The sequence below is a fragment of the Echeneis naucrates genome, chromosome 16, assembly GCF_900963305.1.
Source record: "Echeneis naucrates chromosome 16, fEcheNa1.1, whole genome shotgun sequence".
Taxonomy (NCBI): Eukaryota; Metazoa; Chordata; class Actinopteri; order Carangiformes; family Echeneidae; genus Echeneis; species Echeneis naucrates.
In genome coordinates this window covers 22,630,099-22,652,615 of record NC_042526.1, presented here as the reverse complement: position 1 = coordinate 22,652,615, position 22,517 = coordinate 22,630,099, and the positions used below count along the sequence as shown (strand labels likewise).

Here is a 22,517-nt window from a genome sequence, read left to right as displayed (position 1 = left end):
AGATGAACAAGCGAATGATTGCGCTTGTTCATGCTGAATACGTAAGTCAAACATGCAGCAGAGGTTGGAAAATGTGTGAACCCCTCAACAGGTGTCAGTTAGAGTTTGACACAAACACACAAATAAATATTTTGAGCTCATTTCATACAAAAGAAAAAAAGATATGAATCATTCCTCAGAAAAAAAGAAGATAGCTCATAAGTTTCAAGATGGATGACAAAATCAACTCAAAGAGATGAAATCCTGTCAAACCGTCTACAAATGTTTTAATTGTGTGGTTACTCTCTCTGGAGGGGGCCATCCAGTTAATGACGCTAAAGGCTTAGCTACAGATGAAAAACATACCAGTTTCATGCTAAAGAATGATTGATTTCTGTGGTCAATTTGATTCACATTAGTTAGTGTACAGTAAATCTCCCCTGAAGCAGGCTCAGCAAGTAATGCGGGTTTGTTTTGTGTGGTGTGTTCCTCTGCTCCTTTCTCAGGGTGAGTTCAAACCAAACTTACCTGTGTAACAAGTTAAAATGTAAAAAAACAAGCAATTGACTCCTTTGATGCTGTCAGACAAATTTTTCTTTCTCCTGCGCCCTAGTGGTTAGTGCTATTGTCTCACAGGAAGAAGGTGGTGGGTTCAATTACTTAGGGCCTTTGTGTGTGGAGTTTGCATGTTCTCCCCGTGCCTGCGTTGATTTCCTCCCACCGTCCATTGACATGCACATCTAGGTTAATAGGTGTCTCTAGTTTGTCTGTAGGTCTGAGTGTGAGTGGTTGTTTGTCATGTGTTGGGCCTGCAATGAAATGTATAAGCAGTAAGAGAGTGAGTGAGAGTGAGAGCGTTGTGGACATGACAGGTGTGTTTCCAATGTAAATGCTTCCAAAGGTGTCGATGTTTGCTGTTATTTTGTATCCAGAGTATCATGCAGGAGGCCAAACTCAGAAATGCTGCTGGGTCCTCATTTGTAATATTGATCTGTTGGCACTTGTATTTGAAATTTTAAATGCAAATATTTACTTGATTGTTTTTCACAGCATTTTACCAACATGGTGTTTTTTCGGTTTAGACTTGCTCTATTTGAAATATATAACTTCTGTTGTGATTTGGCACAACATAATCATTACTGATCTGCATGCAGAAGCCACAATCATCAGTAACCTAACAGTGAGCCAGAGTAAACACTAAAGACTAAGAGTCTTATATAAATAATAAACCAATTAACAGGAAACACTGAGACTATATTTTCATTATGGTTTTTAGACAGCAAAATCACCTGATCTTGAAATAAAACCATTCAACACTCTTGAGGAACACGGTAACTATGGAAAGGTTCAATAATTAGCGGTGCGTGTATGAGGGACTTGGCTGAGCTGGATGTTCTTTCATTGTCCAGATAGTGGTGCTGTAGGCCTTCCTCCATCACCGGCAAAGGCATCAGCTGTGGTTCTTTAAGATGCCATAGGCATTCCACTCACTTTTACCGGACTGATGTTCATCAGTACTCACTTACAGTAATTTACACCAGTTCAGGTAATCCCCTGTTATTATTCTCAGAATTAATAGAACTGGGACAGTACAATACAATTCTGGTTGCTTTAATTACACAGCAACATAAAAAGTAGTGGACTTATAATTACTGTACTGCAGTTAATCAACATTTGTGTTTGGGTGTGATAAATTTCTTTCCACTTAAATCTACACTAGTAGTTATTGGGTGTTTTAGGGTCTTTCTACATCAGAATCCTAGCACAGGAAGCACAGTCCATGTAAGACAAACAAAAAAATTACTCAACCTTAACTGCAAATGCAAACTGCCAACCTGTTATGTATCCTGTAATAGTATGTGAAAAATGTATGTATTCAGTCACACGCAAGAACATGTACCAAAGATACACAAAGGAGTGGTCTTCAAAATTGAATTTCTTTGCACTACAGAAGCTTTGCTTCGCTGCACTTCCTACTCTGAACTGAGCTTTGCGGATACAGAGCACTTCATAAAACTCTGTGCTGGTTCCGGTTAGCAGATAAAGACAAACTGCCCTTGCCTTCAGTTTTGTGACACCTAATAAGGGAAGCTAGCAGCACTGGAGTGTTAGCATTGTACACCATCCTGCAAACAGTAAGTACAGCCAAACCTTATCTTTTCCCCACTTTTGTTATTTTTATTGGACGAGTCTTAATTTGTATCAGCTGACAGAAATGCCTAAAGTTGTGCTTTGCTGTGGACATTAATACTGATCAAATACTCTCTCAAATACTCTATGAAAATATTTTTCATTGCTTTTCTGTTTGTTACATTCAGAATAAAATATCTGAAGTAGCTTAAGTCCTATATGAGTGACACACAGGTATGAATGTATCCAGCAAATGTGGGCAATGACAAAAAAAAAAAAAAGAAGCAACATGTCTATATAATGTATTTTTTTAAAAAGTATTCCACAATGAGTAAGCTTACACAATTTCTTCTTCTTCTTTTTTTTTTTTTTTTGCCTATTTGTGGCAAACTGTATCACGCTCATGTTTACCGAAACACATTAACAACAGTAAAGTTTAGTCTACTGAAAAGTGTGACTTGTTCCTGTTCCTGAGCATGAGCATTACATGTTCTGCATTCATGTTTTTTTGTTTTTTTTTTAAATGCTGCTCGTAGGAGCGTTGGGTTGGGCTAGGAATTCTTTGTGTTGTGGCACTTTGTAGACATAACAGGCTTATACAAATGAAACCGCTTGGTCATGGCACTCTTTGCATACTGTTGGATATGAGCTTCAGCCAATACAGAACATGCAGAACATCAGATAGTGCTTCTTCAGCTGTCAATGTTTTTCCTGTATTTGCGCCTAAACGATGAAAATAATGAATAAACAATAGTGGCAGCGCAGTTCACAGTCAGCTTGACATTTCAATACAAGGAAAGAGCAGAAGGTCAAATTCTATAATTGTTCAGAGACTGAGTGTGAAGAACATGTAAATTTTGGCTCATGCCAAGAAAAATTGCATTATTCGATATTTTTGTATTGTTTATTTGACACTAACAACGATAATGTTTTGGTCTTCCTTAAAATGCATCCATCATCGCCAAACTGAAAATTCAACAAGAATTCCACAGATTATTATCTCCCATATCCCATAGTTAGTGAATACAGTGCATTCCATTACTATGCGGGGTCTTGTTCTGCGGACATGCTCAACCACAAATGCAACAAGCTTCAACATGTCTTTCAGAAAGGTTGTCACCAAAAAATTTACTAGAACTTCACGTTTACATTATCCTACTGCAGGAAGAAATTACAGAAACTGCTCTAAATATTTATGACTGCTTGTGTTTACTGGCAACTTGAAGTACATTCATGTTTATACTGCATGTCTGCAGCCCGAAATGACATCTGTTGCTTCGAAGTTTTTTACATACATTTCAGGGAAACTAGCATATTTAGACATACGCAAACCTGTTCCCATTGTTGCTGTCAGAGATCTGACACTGAGCACTATCAGTGCAGCAAGCACCTTTAGTCAAGCAAGAAAATTGTGTTACTCATGCTGCTGGGACTGTCTGGCTGTACATTAGTGTGTAACGAAACAGGATATTCCAAAATCAACAAAGCATGTTGTGAAACTCTTAACCAACTACTAGCCTGGCTTCCCCATGCAACTTCTTAAATTTTTAGTGTTGCCCAGTCAGCTCAATGACAATTGGCATCATTTATCTCTAGTTAGAACTGCAGTTAACTGAAATTTATTCTGTGAGCCCTGTTGCTCCACAACAAAAAGGTTGCAGGTTGGAAGCGGCCTCACCACACTGAGGATGAAACTGGAAGGTGTTCAGTCCTCGCTCCCTGGGGAGGGACAAATGAGTAGCATTTGATAAGACTCACTGCTTATGAGCGATACTAGTTTCTAAAAGGACAGTAAAAGAAACCAATTGACAGGTGATTGTTTCATAGGCCCACACGTTACCTTTTTAATTTTTAGTTTAAAGTTTGCAATGTTCTGTTCTCTTGCACTTAATTAAAGGTGATCTTGTTGATATTTCTTTTCTCTTGTCTTTATTAATTATATTAATCCTTCCGAATTCAACATTTGAATTGGTGCTTCCACCTCTAGGAGAGCATTTGTTTAATATTAGTCATGAAAGTCAGTGGTAGATGGTGAGCAGAGGTGGGACCAAGTCATCTTCACTCTGGTCACAAGTCACACTATAGTGTGTCAAGTCAGGTCCAGTTGTAAATGAGATCATGCTAGACCAAGTTTTTTTCAAATCAAATCAAATCAAATCAGATTTATTTGTATAGCGCCAAATCATAACAAAGTTACATCAAGGCACTTTACATATAGAGCAGGTCTAGACCAAACTCTTTATAAATTTATTTAAAGAGACCCAACAGATCCCCCGATGAGCAAGCACTTGGCAACAGTGGCAAGGAAAAACTTCCTTTAAGAGGCAGAAACCTCGAGCAGAACCAGGCTCAGGGGGGGCGGCCATCTGCCTCGACCGGTTGGGTTGAGAGAGAGAGAGAGAGAGAGAGAGAGAGAGAGAGAGAGAGACAGGCAGGCAGGCATTGGAGGGGGGGGGGGGGGGGTGTAGGCAGGAACATGTTGTTGCATGAAGTTCATTTTTCCGCATAGTGGTTAGTGCTGTCGTCCCACACTAAGGTCGCTGGTGCGGTTCCCAGCCTGGGGCCTTTCTGTGTGGAGTCTGCATGTCTTCCCTGTGTCTGTGTGGGTTTCCTCCCATTGTCCAAAGAGATTAGGTTACCTTGTGACCCTAATTTGTCCGTAGGTCTGAGTGTGAGTGTGAATGGCTGTTGGTCTCTGCATGTCTCTGTATGTTGGCCCTTTGCTGGACTGGTGACCTGTCCTGACTTGGGATTGGCTCTAGCGCCTTCTAAATAGCAGTCAAACAGATTGCCATTGCCAAGCATCATTTTTGCATCATTTACAGAACTAGGCATGAGTGCTTCTTGCTACTATGTACTAGTAACAATTTGACACCTTCTTCAACAGTAACAGCAACAGTGCTAACCACTATGATGCCGTGCTGCCCATATTCATTTTCCATTCATCATATTTTATTTTACTATTAACATAAGGTGCAGCCGTGTGGGAGATGTGCAGTCAAAATATGACAAAGGGATGCCTGGAGTCTTTGGGACTGAACTTCTTTGTTCATCTGAATGAGTCTGAATCTAAACTTACTCAATCAAGTGTTCAGGTTTTCGTCTTTTACAGAGTAAAGTTATTTAAAATTTACCAAATGTACATTTGGATGTACATTGATAGCAGCTCATTGCCCACATCTTTTTTTAGAATAAAAATCAGCGTGAATGGATTTTGGCAATACAGCAGCCTTATTAATCTCAACTATATCATTTCTGTTTTCAGCACTTTAACACAAGATTGCATTATCTAATGAGGGAGGGAAACAAACATTGATTGTTGTTTGTAGGCACATATTACAATATTTTACTGTTGTGTTTTGGGTTTTTTTTTATTATTTTGGGCTGAAGGAAGACAACTTGGTGGGGAAATTGAAGCATTTGGTGGATGAGTGCCTCTCCATGCCTTGAGCCAGCTCGAATGATGTGGCTCAAGGACTCAGCAAAATAATTTTCTCTGAGCAGCGGAGAATATCAACTTCTGCGTCTGATTTTGACCCTTTGAGAGCTCTCTCATGAGGAGCCCTTAGCTGCACTTCGATCTCTTTAGCTCCACTTCAGCAGGTCTATCATCAAAAACACATGTTGTGTGGGCGAGTTCTTTGTGAAGAATTGTGGCCATAGCATTTTGGCAGCTTAAGACTGCTGCAACACCAAATGAATCTTATATATTCTCTGCACTTGAAATTAATTTCTCCATAAAAATGAATCTGGAAAATGACAACAATTACGGATGGCAAAAAGAAGACTTAAGCAGGATCGTGTCACAGATGAGGGCTTTTCTTGTCACACCTCCAGCACATGGCGAGCCTCCTCCACATCAACCACCACTGATGACAAATGGTGCCATGAATATGGTGAATAGCCTCTTGAGTGAGGAAGAAGCCATTCACCATTCTGACACACATGTCCTCTTTCCTAGTTACCCACATGATCTTTCTGCTATATACATACTGATATTAACAAACACATCCTCATCCACAATCCCAGCACATTACAATAATAAAACACCCCTTCTTCCAATGCCCTGCGCTAATTACCACTGGGGTGCCCCAGAACTATAAAAAATGGTTCCTGTTGCCTTGGGAAGCTTTTTGCCTGAACACCCTGGAGACAAAGAGAGTGAGTACCATTTCTCTCTCTCTCTCTCTCACACACACTGAATGTACTGACACTTATGGCACAACACATAATAGTTGTCACATTACTTCATCTTTGCGCTTCAATTACCACACAAATACATATTAAATCTCATGTCCCTCTCTTGCAGGTGGAACCATGTGGCCATCACAGCACTTATCAGCACAGTTAAAAGGACAATATAGAAAACAGACAATAAATATAACCATATCTATACCAAGTGTGCTAAAATGCAAAGTGCAAACTGTCTTGTGCAAATCAAATAAAATGTGAATGTGTTACCAAAGTGCCTGCATAATTATTAAAGTGCATATATCACCAGAATGCTTGGTGCCATACCTACACCACCCTGCCTCAAACTCCAGGAAGGAAGTGCTCTTCATTACAGAATCATGCTTTATCGTTTAATTTTTTCTCAGTCCGAATCTTCTCAACTTGTAACTAAGCACCTGCCAAACTGAACCTAAGCATGGAGGTGAACATTCACCTCCTTTCTCCGTTTGTGTGTGTGTGTGTGTGGGCGTGTGTTAGTGCCAGTACACAACCAAAGGAGTGAGGTGGTGGCTGCCCAATGTAAGACTAGATTAGGCAGTTTTCTTTATTGCAATAACAGTGTGACATGCCAGGCAAGGAATCCAGGACCCAGAATGCAGAGTTAAAAAAAAGTTTATTCACAAAAGTACCAACAGAAAATCAGTACGCTCAGTACGATGAAAAAAACTAAGTAACAACCAAAATCCTTTCTAAAAGTAACAGCAGATAAGGCAAACAGAAAATCACCAGCAATCTGGGATACAGGCAAAAACCAAAGTACAACAGAAAGACTCACTATACAGGAGAAAATCAGTGCAGGAAAAACGATCACGAGGCGAGGGGCAGGACATCTCTGGAAACACATACGCAAACACTGGAGCAATCAAAGAGAATATTCTGGCGCTGGAGACAGAGAGAGTGTGGCTTAAGAAGCCGGTTTGATTGGGCAGAACAAGCTGCAGGCGTGCCGGGATCCCAGTGCTTCCAGAGACCCCCCCGTCTCTCTGCACCTGCTCTGCAGGGAGGGGGAGAGAGAGGAGTTAGCAGGAAAACAGGAGATCAGGATCATAACAATCAGGCTGCACATCGTCTTGACATTTTAAATGAATCTGTCAGTGATCTCTCTGCATTGTTAATCACAGAGATCATCGTCTGTTGTTGCAGTGTCACTCTAAAATAAGACTGATTACTGACGCTTCAAGTGAGTTATAATTATCACTAATTAAAGCTTTGCTTTCCATAGGTTCAAAAAGATCAATATGAAGAAACGGGACATGGCACTTTGTAAACAGCAGTCCACACCAAGCTTTGGGAGAGGTACGTGATTACACAGTGTAAGATAAACATGGTATAAAACACAAATGATCACATTTGTATGGAGGAGGTAATTAAAAAATATGCAAGTAATGATACTTGATAAGAGTGATAAGAGTGCAACTCCCACTTCCACTGTTCAAAACTTTAGGCAACAATACCCCAAAAAACTGTTGGGAAGTCAAAGTAAATCAAAGTGACGCCAAGCACTAAGAATAGTGCTGGACAGGGCAGAAACAGTTTAACAGTGCGAAATGCTGATAAGGAGTAACATGTTGACAACGTGTTGTGAAGACCTACAATCATTTTGTGTAGTTTTTCCATCAAAACTGTAAAAGCAAAACATTCTAGTGCAAATCCAAGTTATACACACTGCTGCAGAAATTGACAACAGCTACATCAGTTTTTAGCTGCTGATTGAGGAGAATGAAACTGTAAACCAAGATTTTTCATGGATTCCTCACAAATTTCAGTTTCACACTCCTTTTATTTCTATTGCTCCATTTTACAGATAGCCACTCACATGTTACCAGCCAATTGTGACATACCAGCTTGGATTAGAAGCCCTTGTTGCCATGACGCTCCCAACACCCTAAAATAGAGATAGAGAAGGACACTCAAGACAGCAACAACTAGCAGCTGCATGATACATACAGGCTCCAGACCACATATACGGCAGGGAAAAGCTTGACTGAGACAGTCAGAGTGTAAACACAGCAGAGACACATCGCAGATGCAAGACAGATATAAGGAAGCGGACAGAGCTTCACACGTCAGTGTCCTGTAAGACTCGACATCAAGTGGTAGACATATGAAAATAGTGGAGACATAGCTAGGAACTCAAGTCAAGAAGAAACAGAAGCAGATACATGAAATCTGAAATACTTGACTCAACAGGCAGAGACTGAGAGAGCCAAACATGGCCAAATTCACTACAGAAGGTAAGAGACAGATAGAGTTTCCTCTACTGATCATTAAAGTGTATAGTGACACTAAGTTTCAGTGTAACAGTTTGAAGCACTAAGGTGCAGAGATTTTATAAATGGCTTACCTCTTCGTTGTAAATCTGAGACAAACAAGTGAAAGCATTATTAAAAGTGAATATTGTGAATTAGAGTCTTTGCAATATGTCGAGCTGATAGGTCTATACTTTCAAAAACGTTCAGCGTATTAATCTAATTTCTTATTACATATGTTAATGTACCTTCCCAACATTCCCAGACAGTTTTGTGTAGGTAAGCTTTCTATAACTGGACATTTAGGTCAAGGTCATGCTAGAGACCGCTCAGCTGTTCCAGTAGGGAACACGTACACGTGCTGACAACTTCTTGATGAATGACAGCTTCCGATATGTGCCAGCTAAGGAACAGGCAGCACAGCATACCAATGTGAGGGCAAATGTTACTGGGGTCATCTGTGAGGGTGCCAAGATCACTCAAAGTTCTCAGAAGGATAGAGTTCATGTAAACCACTTAGGATGGTGAACCTGCAGTAGAGAAGTTTGTTATCTGATATGAAGGTGGTGCAAATTCTGCTTGTTGATCCAGATGCTTCCACAGGGATTGATGCTGGAACAGGACAACACTGACTGCAACATTATTATTAGTAACAACCATGACATGGTTAAACGTCTCTGCTACTGATAGGATGTCGAAAAGCAACAGCAGCTTTCACACCACGTAGGCAAGCAGGCAAAGCTATTTAAAAACAACAACTTCAACTGGGGTGATTGACACACACATTCACAGGGACTGTTTAAAAGTAGAAGCAGAGGTTTTGCCATGGGTATGCATAAAAACTAGGTCAATACAAATAAACATGACTATGTTTCCACTGAAAGGTCTTGAGAACCAGAATCATGGTACACTAATAACAGCAGCTCTCACAGCAAAGAACCAGACATTCTTTTTCTTGACTAAATTAAAAATAAATCAAATTGTTTTGATATGATTCTGCAGATTCTTTGGCAATATTAGCTCAATTCCAACATGCACATGCAGCTTTACGGGGTAATTATTTTGTCCAATTTAAATTTGCCTTGGCAAAATAGCGCAAAAAACGTATTTGTTATAACTGTTTAGACAAATAATTAATTTGGATCAATAAAGTCCTTAATACAGACACCTAAACAAAGTCATATATATACACAACATGCAGTTGTTATCGAAGCTACTAAACTAGAATGCAAAACAAAGTACAAGTAAACAGACTAAACGCAGCCATTCTGATGAAGAAACCGCTGCGAGCAAGAGTTTATCATATTTTCACATGTTCGCAGCACTGGGAATTGCATACCAGTGCTGTATTTCCTGAGAGGGGGATAGTTCCCATACAGAGAGCTTAAGAGGACACTCTGCCCAGGACACTAAGGACAGTGATTAACTGTGTTTACTGTAACTAGCTGGACAAACATACAGAAAATGCAACCAGCAATGAAACATGAGTCTGCCACTTAAGACATGTTTACTGATACGAGTTCAGTTGAGGGTTTACAAAATGTGCCAAGCTCCTCTCCTGAGAGTCATATTTATAGATGTCATGTTTTTGCTATTTCATGCGCTGCCATCCCTAACATAATGTTATTTCTTCTTCAAGTGCTGCCATATATCAACAGATTTATGATATGAGATGCAACATGTAGTAGCAGTTGATGTAGTAGTAGATGTTGTTTTTTTATTTAGTCATCACAACAAACAAAAAAAGTGCTTACAGTATGTAACAAGTACATAGATTTTATATCAAATCATAAATGATGCAATAAATGATTGAAAATGTTTAGTCAGAAACATAATGCTCATGTATGCCTATCTTAATGTCTTAATTCCTTTTTTATCTTTTGAAATAGCGAACTTATTGATGTCTTTTTAAGCCTACTCACCCTTCTGTGCTGAAAATAATTCCATTACTTGCTGTACATAGTTTAAATGTCATAAAAATTTTTGAATTTTAAAACATGTAGCTTCATAAATAATGGGTCTGTGTGATTATAATAACCAGCCCTTGAAAGGAAATATTGCTAATTTTTCAAACAAAATTATTGAATTAATAGCTCAAGGTGTTCAGATTGTAAAACCACATTATCACAGTGAAACTGATCCCTGCTAAGCACTAGATAAAAAAAGAAAAAAATGAAATGGAAATTAGCTTCACCAAGTGCAATAGGATGGTTAGATTTTTTGCCAGCTGACTCACAGTACAAAGATCACTACAGGAGAAAGAGGTTAGTTCGCCATGAACTTCAGAAACCAGACAAAAATCCTGTCTCCAACTCTTTCCCACCTTTGGTGTCAGTTTGAAAGTGATATCAGCTCCGATAGTATGGAAATCAGAGGTTGGAAAAAAGAAATAAAGCCATTTACAGGATTATGGTGATGAAATGCTGCAGGTGCAGGGGAGGGATTGATGTATGTTTTCGACTAATTAATAACCAGATGATGGGTACGATGGTTGTGATACACCTTCTGCAAAAAAAGAGCCAAAAGAGCATTTGGTCGGAGGCTTCAACAGTTTTGAGCTAAATTCAAATCAAATTCTATTCATAATGGGCATAATCATAACAAAGTTACTTCAAGGCACTTTACACGTGAAGCAGGCCTGGACCAAACAAATTCCACCATGAGCAAGGACTTATTTTTGAGGAAACCCCAAATTGATACTACTGAAAAACTACTTGAACACTTTTTGAATTTTTATGGGGAAGATTTATACCTCAAGCTTTTTAGTCACTACAAGTGGTTTCCACTGTGTGAAACTTTGTAGACAAGCAGAAGTTTCTATTTAAATTGTAAGGAAAAGTGGGAATTATTGTCATTCGGCAGTTCAAGCAAAGCCATCTTTGCCAAGACAAAAAAAACAACTCGCTAAAATCATTCAACCATCACAGATATCCCGAGGCTTTTCCAAAGAATTTCAATGAGTGAGCTTGACGAGAAGGTTCGCCTCATGGCGGAGAAGGTTTACGCCTCAGCGTTGAAGGAGGAAGACACCAAGGATGTCATGGCACTGTTCACTGTGCCAGAGGACTGCCCCATTGGTCTGCATGAAGACAGGGAGAGGGCTCTAAAGAAGGAGCTGGCTGAGCAGCAATCTGAAGAGTCTGCTAAGAAGTAGGAATCAGATCATAAATCATAAATCTATAAACTGAAAAAAAGAGTTGCTTGCACATGATCTTAAGCAAGTGTGAGCATTATGATGTGTAAAGGGTAACATTTGTCTTTTCTTGTGTGTCACTAGAAAGAAGAGTTTCAGGTTGAAGCGTTCACAGTCCTTATCGTTACAGCTACCAGGCAGTGACTGGCCACTGTCATCAGCTTCTCCACTTCTCTCCCCAACCGAACCTGAACCGGATCTGCCAGATAGTTTTCCAGACTTCCAGAGAGTGACCATCAGCGGAGATTACTGTGCAGGGGTAAACACGATTCTCACTAGAGAGCACTAATGCAAAACTGATTGGCGATGAATGAGCAACTTTTTCATTGTTCTGGGAAAGTACCAAAATTAGAAACTGTCAGTAGACTGAAACAATTTCCACAGAATCTCAATTCTGTCCTATTGAAACTTCTGCTGAAAACCTCCAGCACCACCAGCTGCTGCCACACATTTGACTTAAGGCAATAATTGTGTACAATTATACAACTCGTCGAAAAACCATGTCTTTTTTTCCTCATCTCATATTAAAAGATGTTGAACCACTTGCAGTTAATCCTTTAACAAGGTGAAAACTGTTTCCAGATCACAGTTGAAGATTACGAACAGGCAGCGAAGAGTCTTCTAACGGCGCTGTTCATCAGAGAAAAGTACTCCAGGCTGGCCTACCACCGCTTTCCCAGGACTATTGCCAAATTTCTCCGCAACGCTGAAGATGCAAAGTGGAGGGAGGAGGATGAGATCATGCCAGGTAGGGAAGGATACTCCTACAAGGTCCACATGCCCTGACCGTGGCGACGAACATTCCTGGTAGATTTGGAACCGTTTCACCTGCTCGATCGAGCAGCATCACACTTATTTTCTAAGGTAACTTAGAAGGTGTGGGGTGTGTCAGTGGGCTTTTCAAGATTAATGAAACAATTCAGACTGAGAGCAGCTATCACAACTGGCAATGAAAGAGTGATAATATACTCTCTCATGTGTATCAGTTTGTGTGTACAGTATGTAAGATAGGAACAAGTTTCCAAAGTCTTCTTCTGAGACCAAACAATCATACAAAAGCAAAGCGTAGAGGAAGGATACTCAAAAAGACAAACTCTCACAGAGTCAAATGCTTCAGTCCTCGTCTTGCATGAATTTGGATTATTATCACTTACAGTTCATGGAAATCAAAAATCCAGAATCACAAGATATTAGAATATTTACTAAGATCAAAAAACACTTATACAATAAACAATAAATTATTACATCAATGAAGCTTGACATGACGGGGATCAATCTGTGACACTGCTGATGTCTTACTGAAGCCCAGAATTCTTTGATGGTGATCTTCAGCTTGTCTGTTTTATTTGGTCTGGTGTTTCTCATCTTCCTCTTTACCATTCCCTCTTGTACACTCTATAGGGGTTCTGGTCAGGCCAGGAAACTGGCCAGTCAAGCACAGTTTTAACACGCTCAGCCGAGCAGTTAGTGGTAGTTTTGGGGAATGGAAGCATAAAGCACTCTAATGGCGGACACTGGGAGTGTGACAGGTATAGCCCATTTCCTTATGATGTCGGTGCCAGGTGACTCCTGATGCTCTGACTTCAGCTTTACTATACTTCCTTGTGTCACTCTCCCAAGTTCATGAATTGGCTTTGTTCGACAGTGTTGTCAAAGCTGTAGTCCCCCTTATTGTTTATGCTCCTTTTCCTGCCACACGTTTCTCATCCAGTCAGCCTCCCGTGAATATGACTATTCCCAGCACGACCGTTCAGCCACAAGTTTAAAACACAGTGTGTTTTAAGGTGTCAGTGATCGTCTGCTACTTAATTAATATATGTAAAAAAAAACATTTTCCTCAATATTGTAGGTTTGGTGATAATACAGTATGAATGTGTGTGTGTGTGCACAAATATGCATATACATTTTGTGGTAAAATAAACATATATTTTTGTATATTTATCCATTTAGTAGAGCTGGGCAATATATCTTAAGAATAAAGAATCAAACAAATCGAACAAAGAATCAAATCCTAGATTTGTTTAAATCATGTGAAATCAGTTTGCCACTTTGACCTCCTCGAGGAGTATTGAGCATCTCTTGATAGAAAAAGAACAAAATTGTGGTCATTCTTGAAACTATTATTCATTTTTGAGCACGCGTCAAGTGCCCCCATATATACATACGGATCTTTATAAAATTCTTGGTCACATGAAATGTCACAAAACTAATTAACTTGCCTTTTAACACATAACACCACATAATGAGTTGAAAATGGTGATTCATAACTCATCAGCCTTTTTAAATTATTATTAGTCTTGTTAGTATGAATTAATACAATTTTTGAATTGTGCTAATATAAATAAACAATAACCAGCCTGTGATACCAGAAAATATTGATTGATACAGTTCATGATCAAGGAGTCTTGTTGTAATCCAAGTAAGTCATTGTGTTCAATGCCAGTTTATTTATTTATTCTCTTGTTTGTAGACATCTGGCCTTGCCCTCGTGAAGGAGAGGACCCGTACTCCATGGAGGGTATTCCTGAAAACTTAAACTACGAGCTACAGATGAAAGACGGCATAGTTTATGTTTATGACAATACAGAAGCCTTGAAACAGCAGCAGCCCCACACACTCCCTTACCCTGACCTCGAGACCTTCGCCATGGACCTGAGCCAAGTCCTAGCTATGATTGCTGATGGCCCAACGTGAGTATGCAGTGTTTTGAATATTTTGGGAACTAACTAGGGGGCACTCAGCCAGGAGCAGAAGACAAGTCAGTACAGTGGTCAGGAAGAGTCATTTTTTTTACAAAAATATATCTCTTGTATCTTTGCTACAACTCTTTTTGCGGCTCTTTTGTTGGCTCACAGGAAAACCTATTGCCACAGACGCTTGAACTTTTTGGCCTCTAAATTCTACCTTCATGAGATGTTGAATGAGATGGCAGAGCTGAAAGAGCTGAAAGGCGTTCCACACAGAGACTTCTACAACGTCAGGAAGGTTGGGTGTTTTTTGTCTTTTTTTTCTCATACCCAAGCATTAAATACAGTGGAAACTGTGCATAGTAATTATATGAGTCCATTTTCAAACTGATCACTGCAACCACATGATCATCATAACCAAAGTTACAAGGGCCTTAAAATGTGACAGCGTTCAGGCTCTAACAGTTTAGATGTTTTTACTAAAACATTTAAAGGCCCCAAATGGACACCGTACGCAGATTTCTATTACTTGAACAGCATTTGTAATGTATAGATTTTCCTATAGGCTTTTTACAAGCAATAAGTGGTTTCACCTGTAACAAGTAAATCTCTTCTAAAACTTCAATTCCAGTCCCTCTAGCTGATACAGCTTTAACCTGAGCCTGTTTTGCTACAGCAGATGTAATGACTAACTTCAGTGCCTTCAGTCTAAATCAACTTCAAGACTTTACTGTAACCTGTCCAGTAAAATTAGTTTGCTTCATGTCAAATGCAGGTGGACACACATATACATGCTGCTGCTTGCATGAACCAGAAGCATCTGCTGAAATTTATAAAGACCACATACCAAAGAGAGGCAGATCGTGTTGTCTTGGAGCGAGGCTCCCAGAAGATTACACTAAAGGACGTCTTCAACAACCTCAAAATGGACCCCTATGACCTCACCGTGGACTCGCTGGACGTGCATGCTGTAAGAACAAATTAGAGCAAAGCTTTGAAAATGTTTCCAGAATTACTCATCCCACAATACTGTAACTTTCAACAGGTTTATCTGGAAGAAGCAAAAACAGCACTGGAAGCAAAGATATTAAACATGATGACACTGCCCTGTTTTCAGCACATTTCATTTCACTGACCTGTCCTTAATACACAAGGATATAATTATAGCTATTCATGCATTTCATATGGTGTTGCACAATAATTGTCCAAGTTACATGCAAGGTCTTTTCAGTGTGCATTATGAAACCAACAATCAGTTTGCTGGAATGAGACTGTGATCTTTCTCTCACGAATCACTCTCCTAGGGAAGACAAACATTTCACAGATTTGACAAGTTCAACTCCAAATACAACCCTGTGGGAGCCAGCGAACTGCGAGAGATTTACTTGAAAACAGACAACTACATCAATGGGGAATACTTTGCACGTCTCATCAAGGTGTAGTATGAGTTAATATAATTTGAAGGTTCTGAACACGAGTGACTTATTCCATTTTCTGCTCAGCAACCATTGAGTGCGATAGTAAATGCCGAGGTGATAGCTATAAAACCTTCTTCAGTTTGTAAACAATGATAAAGCAGCTATTACTGCGCATGCATTTTGGCAACGGAAGTATGGCGGAGTGTATTATTTTCTCAAGCTACGCAAGGGTGTTATTGCTTGAACAAAATGCAACCATAGATGCCTCTGTAGCGGCCAAGATCCTGTTGGAATTTGATAAAACTTCAGTAGCGATTCTGACAGCCAAGAACACAACAACCAGACATTTTGTCGCTAGTCACACTGTTGCATCAGTGTTTCCAGCTTCGTAGTCTCCTCTTCACTTCCTGAACCAAAATGCAAGTGCTTACTTTCGATGATACAGACGGTAAAGAGTCTATAAGTGTCTGTCACAGTTAGATTCAGAAATGATTGTCAATATAAAAACTTTTTCATCCAACCCCAGTTGACTAACAGCTCTGTGAAGTGATCCAGTCTATGGCAATGTATAAAGTTTTGGCCAAATTATAAATTACTCTTGTTTTGAAAAGCTTTCCGACTAAGCTGTTAAATCAAAACACAGGAAAACATTTGCTTTATCTAGAGAGGAACTCTCGTGAATGCTTTTCAACTCCCAGGAGTTGTTGCACCAAACATGCACTCGGGTCCTGTCAGTATTTCAGCATGTTAATGAATAAAGAAATGAATGATGGCTGCCAAATAGCTATCTTTAAAGGGAAACTAAGCAACATACTCTCCTAATGTTATGAGTGGTAACTGACATTCTCGTCTGCTTTATCAATGACCATCAAGGACTTCCTCTGGTTTGGCATGTGTTTCAGGAAGTAGCTAAGGAGCTGGAAGACAGTAAATACCAACACGCTGAGCCCCGTCTGTCTATTTATGGACGCTCTCCCACAGAGTGGGAAAGCCTGTCAACCTGGTTCATCCAGCACAAGGTCCACTCATCCAACATGAGATGGATGATCCAAATTCCTAGGATCTAGTAAGTCCACAGTGAAAGCAGAATGCTACTTTGACACTTTAGGTGCCTTCCTTACAAGACGAACACAGTCCTGTTAATACAAAGCAGAACTGGCTCTGTTTAAAAGTGAGAATGAAGTGGCAATGAAACAATTGAGAAAAGGAACCATATTATTATTGTTTACTCTGTGTGACGTGACAAAATTCCAGATGTCTAAACTTTCCTTCTTTGTTGTCATCACATAATCTTAAGTAAAGAGACGAGTACTATGACAGTCAAAGTTTTATCTTGAGAAATATAAAATAGCTGGCACTGAAATAATACTCAGGTAGCATGACGGCATAGCGATTGGCACTGTTGCCTCACAGCAAGAAGGTCACAGGTTCACTTCCCAGGCCTGGGGCCTTTCTGTGTGGAGTTTCCATGTTCTCCCAGTGCTTGCGTGGGTTTCCTCCCACATCATGCTCGGGTTTATTGGTGACTCTAAATTGTCCGTAGGTCTGAGTGTGTGGCATTATGGCGCGATGTGGCAATGTTTTGTTTTGTTTTATTTCTCATAGTAAGATGAATTGATTTGATTCTTCTTGTCTTGCAGTGACATTTTCAGGTCGAAGAAATTAGTACCAAACTTTGCCAAGATTCTGGAAAACATTTTCCTCCCGCTCTTTGAGGCAACAGTAAATCCCCAGAAACACAGAGCAATACATGTCTTCTTAAAATATGTAAGTACAATAATGATGGATGGAATTTGTACTGGCCTTATTGGAGGCCAGTACACAACAGAGAAATTTTCAACTGAAAACGTCTAGAATGAAAGACTTTACATTATGATGCATGACACACAAATGGTAGCGTAATAATCATTTTGCAATTGTGCTGATATTCTTTGTTGTTGTTCAGGTTACAGGGTTTGACAGTGTGGATGACGAATCCAAACACAGTGACCACATGTTCTCTTACAAAAGCCCAAAGCCTGAGGCATGGACCATGGATGAAAACCCTCCCTACACCTACTACCTGTTCTACATGTATGCAAACATCATGGTGCTAAATAACCTGCGCAAGTAAGTCCTGAATGTTTGTTGGTGTAACAATAGGCAAAAGATTTTCATCTGCTAAACTTTGCTCTGTGACTAGAACTCTTGCACACTTCTGTGAAGTGTACTCTTGTTCATTCCCTTGTTTGTTCTTTCCTTTGACATTTCCATTGAGATTGCAAATTAAAGAGATTGCCAAACTTGCTTAGAAGCAGCGAGCCTAATCAAATGCTACTCATTTGTCCCGCTCCAGGGAGCGAGGACTGAACACCTTCCAGTTTCGGCCCCACTGCGGTGAGGCTGGCTCCATCACCCACCTGGTCTCTGCCTTCCTCACAGCTGACAACATCTCCCATGGACTCAACCTAAAGAAGGTGTAGTCTTCAATCCATACTACGGTTAAAGACAAAAGTCACTCCATGCTGATTATTACTTTAAATTGCCATTACAGAACTTTTGATGACTGATGCTGCTGTGCTCATCCTTCCAGATTTTTTATGTTTATTTTAGTATACTCAACCTTAGAAACAGGAAGTGCTTGCCAAATCACAATAAAGGCAGCTGTGGGTCAAAGGCATAGTTGACAAAACAGTCAACCTTCCTTTATAGAGAACAATTTCATGAGCTCATTTTTACCTTAAATTCATATATAGCCTGACTCATATGACTATATTTCATGGTATCTCTCCCCAGAGTCCAGTGCTGCAGTACCTGTACTACCTGGCCCAGGTCCCAATCGCCATGTCCCCACTGAGCAACAACAGCCTGTTCCTGCAGTACTCAAAGAACCCTCTGAGAGAGTTTCTACAAAAAGGCCTGTGTGTGTCACTGTCTACTGATGACCCTATGCAGTTCCACTACACCAAGGTCTGAACCTCAGGAATGATTTCATTTTCATCACACTTAGAATAACTGTGGTTCAAGAATTTCACTTTATGACATGAAATCAAGATGACTATTATGGTGCAGGAGTAACAGGAATTCAGAGTAGAACTAAATGTGAACTTCTGCAACAAAAATGCATACTTCCTCGTGCCGTATTGACCTGTGTGGGGGTTGTTTTTTTTGTTTTGTTGTTTTTTACAGGAGGCTCTGATGGAGGAGTATGCCATTGCAGGCCAGTTGTGGAAGCTGAGCACCTGTGATTTATGCGAGATAGCCAGGAACAGTGTGCTGCAGAGTGGCCTGTCACATCAGGTATGGTCACACTTTTTTTGCTCCATGTGTTGTGATTTTAGGGACAACGGTGGGACTTCAGAGGACAGGTGAAGAAAGATAGTGCCTTCTTACTCTCGCTCCATTTGCAGTTTGACAGTTTGGAAAGACTAGCTTTTGAAAACTGTCCCTGACCCCCATGTCCCCCCTCCCCAAAAAACTGTTGACCAGACTAAAAGTCCCATATATCCAAGAGTTTGAAAGTAATGCTTATTTTCAGGTAATATTTGAATTATCCAATAAATATTTGAGCGTTAAAAGAAAAAAATCTTATCATCATTCATCAGCTGATTATATTTTTTCTTAAATAAACACAGCACATTCATAAATACATTGTTTTAAATTATGCCATGATTTTTTATTTATGTCTTTCCCCTGTTTGGGGTCTCCCCAGAAAATCAGCTCTGGGATTTCCATGATTGATTTGGCTGCAGTTTTTACTCCACATGCCCTTCCTGTCAAAACCTTTCCATTTAGCCAGGCTTAGGTCCACCACAAGCCTACCCTTGGTTTGCCTTGTGGCTGGAGTTTGGACCTGGGGCCTCTGCATGCAAAGCATGTGCCCTACCACTGAGCTATGTCCCTGGAAATAAGTGATAAGCCTATATTGCACCTATGTTGGACAGACCCATGATAAATAAATGACTAGACTACACAGAGAGCATTGTGTTATCTCCGCCAGCATGTAATGACATGCACTGAGGGAGTCTGTGTCATAATCCATGAATTCCTTTCTCTATTTCCTGGAAACTTTTTTGCTGCCTAACACTTAATGGTCCAAAAAAAATGCTCATACTGCCACTGTGTGTGTCCTATTATGGAAAAAAAAAGATTCTGTCAGCCTGGCACTAAGCCAAGTGTTTGTACAGCTTGTACTATCCCATGTTGATGTATCAAAAGACTCTGCCACATTCTTCAAACTGTGTTTATGACCTTTTTTATCCTCAGGAGAAGAAACACTTCATTGGTCCCAACTACCTAGAGGATGGACCAGAAGGCAACGACATTCGGCGGACAAACGTGGCACAAATCCGCATGGCATACCGGCATGAGACTCTTTGCAATGAATTGAGTTTTCTGGTGGATGCAGTGAAGACAGAGGTTGGCACTAGCCCTGTGCAGTGATTGACGACACCAGCACAAGCTGTATGTGGATATGCCTTCAGGGATAAAAAGGGCATAGGTTAAATGGTTTATCCAAACTTCCTCTACCTTTTGTTTCACCTAAAAAAAAAAAAAGGAATGTTCTGACTATTTTATGTTGACCTTTGTACAAACCTTTGGAATGGCCAACTGAATGTAGCATGATAAAAATTTGATTTTATGAATGTATTCAAATTTCGATCTATGACCTTTGTCACAGTGTGCAGTATTTATTTGGAATATGCAATGTCTACATTAGAATTTGGAGAAATCTGATGTCTTGACACATTTGTAAGTGGAATATAAATGTATTTTCACTAAAAAGACTTTGACAGAATTGGAACAACTATGTAATTTTCAGCTATATTGTGAGATTTGTATTTGGTTGATTTTTGATAAATGTGCTGTAAAAAGGTGGTAGTGATGGAAGGTGATGGAAGGTAACCTAGCCATTTCATTGTGTTGATGGCAGTATCCAATACAACTATTAAAGAGTATTTAGATTTTTTTATGTTTGAAATGTCTCTTAGTTTTTCATATGCAAAATAAAGGAAATTAAGAACAATTAAGAATGTTTTCCCTGAATGTTTTGGTTTTTATGTTCATGAGTTAACATTTTAAGTTAAGTACCTATTATTTGGGTATAGATGACTTTAAACAAATTAATAAAATTAACAAATAAGGTCATCATCCGCTGCAAAGGAATGTCCATCTTCCATCTTGTATCAGGCACTTTGCTTCTTCTTTGAATACATGAACACAATAGTCCCTTGATAATGACACTTAATAGCAAATTTCCTGTAGCAGCACCGTCAGGCCAAACTTTCAAAGCAGAAAAAAAAAAAAAATATCTTGAACTTTTCATTTGGATCTTTTAAAATTTAGTGACCACCACAAAAGCAAGAACCATATTGGTTTTGGTGACCCCATGACCTTTCATTTACTTATTTCTATTGCTTTTATTAACTTTTTTTAGGAAAATATATGTGGTCAATCACCATGAAGTCTCACTTACGCACTTTTATTTTTCCATTTTTATTTATTGTGTGTGGTGGTGGTGGTGGTGGGGGGTGGCATTGGTCAGAACATGAAACTGTTTTTATCTATAATATATATCTATAGTGTAGATTATATCGATGATGTGGATTATAGATTATAGATTATGTATAATGTGTGCCAAATTCCCTGTCAGGACAGGGTAGACCATTGACAGGTCGCCAGTCTATCACAGGGCCAGCAGATAGAGATATACAGAGACGAACAAGCACTCACTCCCATTCAGACCTACAGACAATTCAGAGTCACCAGTGAACCTACACGTGTGGGCCTTTGGTCTGTGCACCGGAGAAGCTGGGGAACACACATGCAGGCACGGGGAGAACATACAGACTCCACAGAGAAAGGCCCCAGGCTCAGGAATCAAACCCAGAACCAACGAGGCAACAGTCTAACCATTGTACCACTGTGCCTCCTTGCAGACATATTTTTTGGATTGAGCACAGGTCATACTCGTCTTTGAATCCTTTGGTGGGACAAACCTGGAACCTGCCTGTGATTTGTATGTGGACATGTTATGCCCTTCACGTCCTTTAGCCATGTCAAGCACAACTCCTGTGACCTGATTTTTTTTAAGGTGTTTCCTCAAGAGATTTTCCTCACAGTCCAGCTAAATTGCAGACATCGCTGCGCTGTGCATTACATGCTGCCCAAATTTTGATGTTGTATTTGGCAGGTTTGCTCAGCATATATTGTTGGAATGGACACAGCCATGAAACACAACAAAGCACCTGCAGGTGTAGGAATGTGAGTTTACACACACAGACATGTTTTACACAGCTTAAACAGCTTTAAATGTGTACAGCTAATTGAAAAAGTATCATCATGATAATTTTTTGCATAATTAGTTCAAATTTTAAATGATGAGGAATTTGAGGAAAAAACAACATGACTCCTTCCATACAAGTTTGCCATTTCCAATGAATTCAGAGAAGTTCAATATAAAATTATACGTAGTATTTATCCCACTAACAAAATTTGTCAATATTGACATTGAATATGATTCTGTAACGCTGAAGAAGAATCAATTAAGCACCTCTTTGCTTAATTTGAATTTGGTTTTCCCTAAAATTTTGGAAAGAATTTGAGAATTATGTCACCCTACAAACCAACCTTTCAATGAAATTGGAAG

General features: G+C 39.6%; 1 protein-coding gene across 2 annotated transcripts; it reads left to right on the top strand.

Annotated features, from left to right (window-relative positions):
* The first annotated feature begins 1,962 nt into the window (after nucleotides 1-1,962).
* Nucleotides 1,963-20,894, top strand: ampd3b (adenosine monophosphate deaminase 3b). 2 transcript variants are annotated; one of them, XM_029522163.1, is made up of 16 exons: nucleotides 1,963-2,114; nucleotides 7,565-7,638; nucleotides 11,519-11,741; nucleotides 11,869-12,043; nucleotides 12,367-12,532; nucleotides 14,255-14,474; nucleotides 14,640-14,769; nucleotides 15,247-15,441; nucleotides 15,776-15,907; nucleotides 16,792-16,955; nucleotides 17,530-17,656; nucleotides 17,835-17,998; nucleotides 18,225-18,345; nucleotides 18,665-18,838; nucleotides 19,058-19,168; nucleotides 20,135-20,311. In XM_029522163.1, the coding sequence occupies exons 2-16, from the start codon at nucleotides 7,581-7,583 to the stop codon at nucleotides 20,309-20,311; spliced, it is 2,337 nt and encodes a 778-aa protein (XP_029378023.1). In that variant the 5' UTR covers nucleotides 1,963-2,114; nucleotides 7,565-7,580. The 2 variants fall into 2 exon arrangements, with proteins under 2 accessions (XP_029378023.1, XP_029378024.1); XM_029522164.1 differs by lacking the exon at nucleotides 1,963-2,114 and adding an exon at nucleotides 8,147-8,576 and having other exon boundaries at nucleotides 7,591-7,638; nucleotides 20,135-20,894.
* Nucleotides 20,895-22,517: the final 1,623 nt, after the last annotated feature.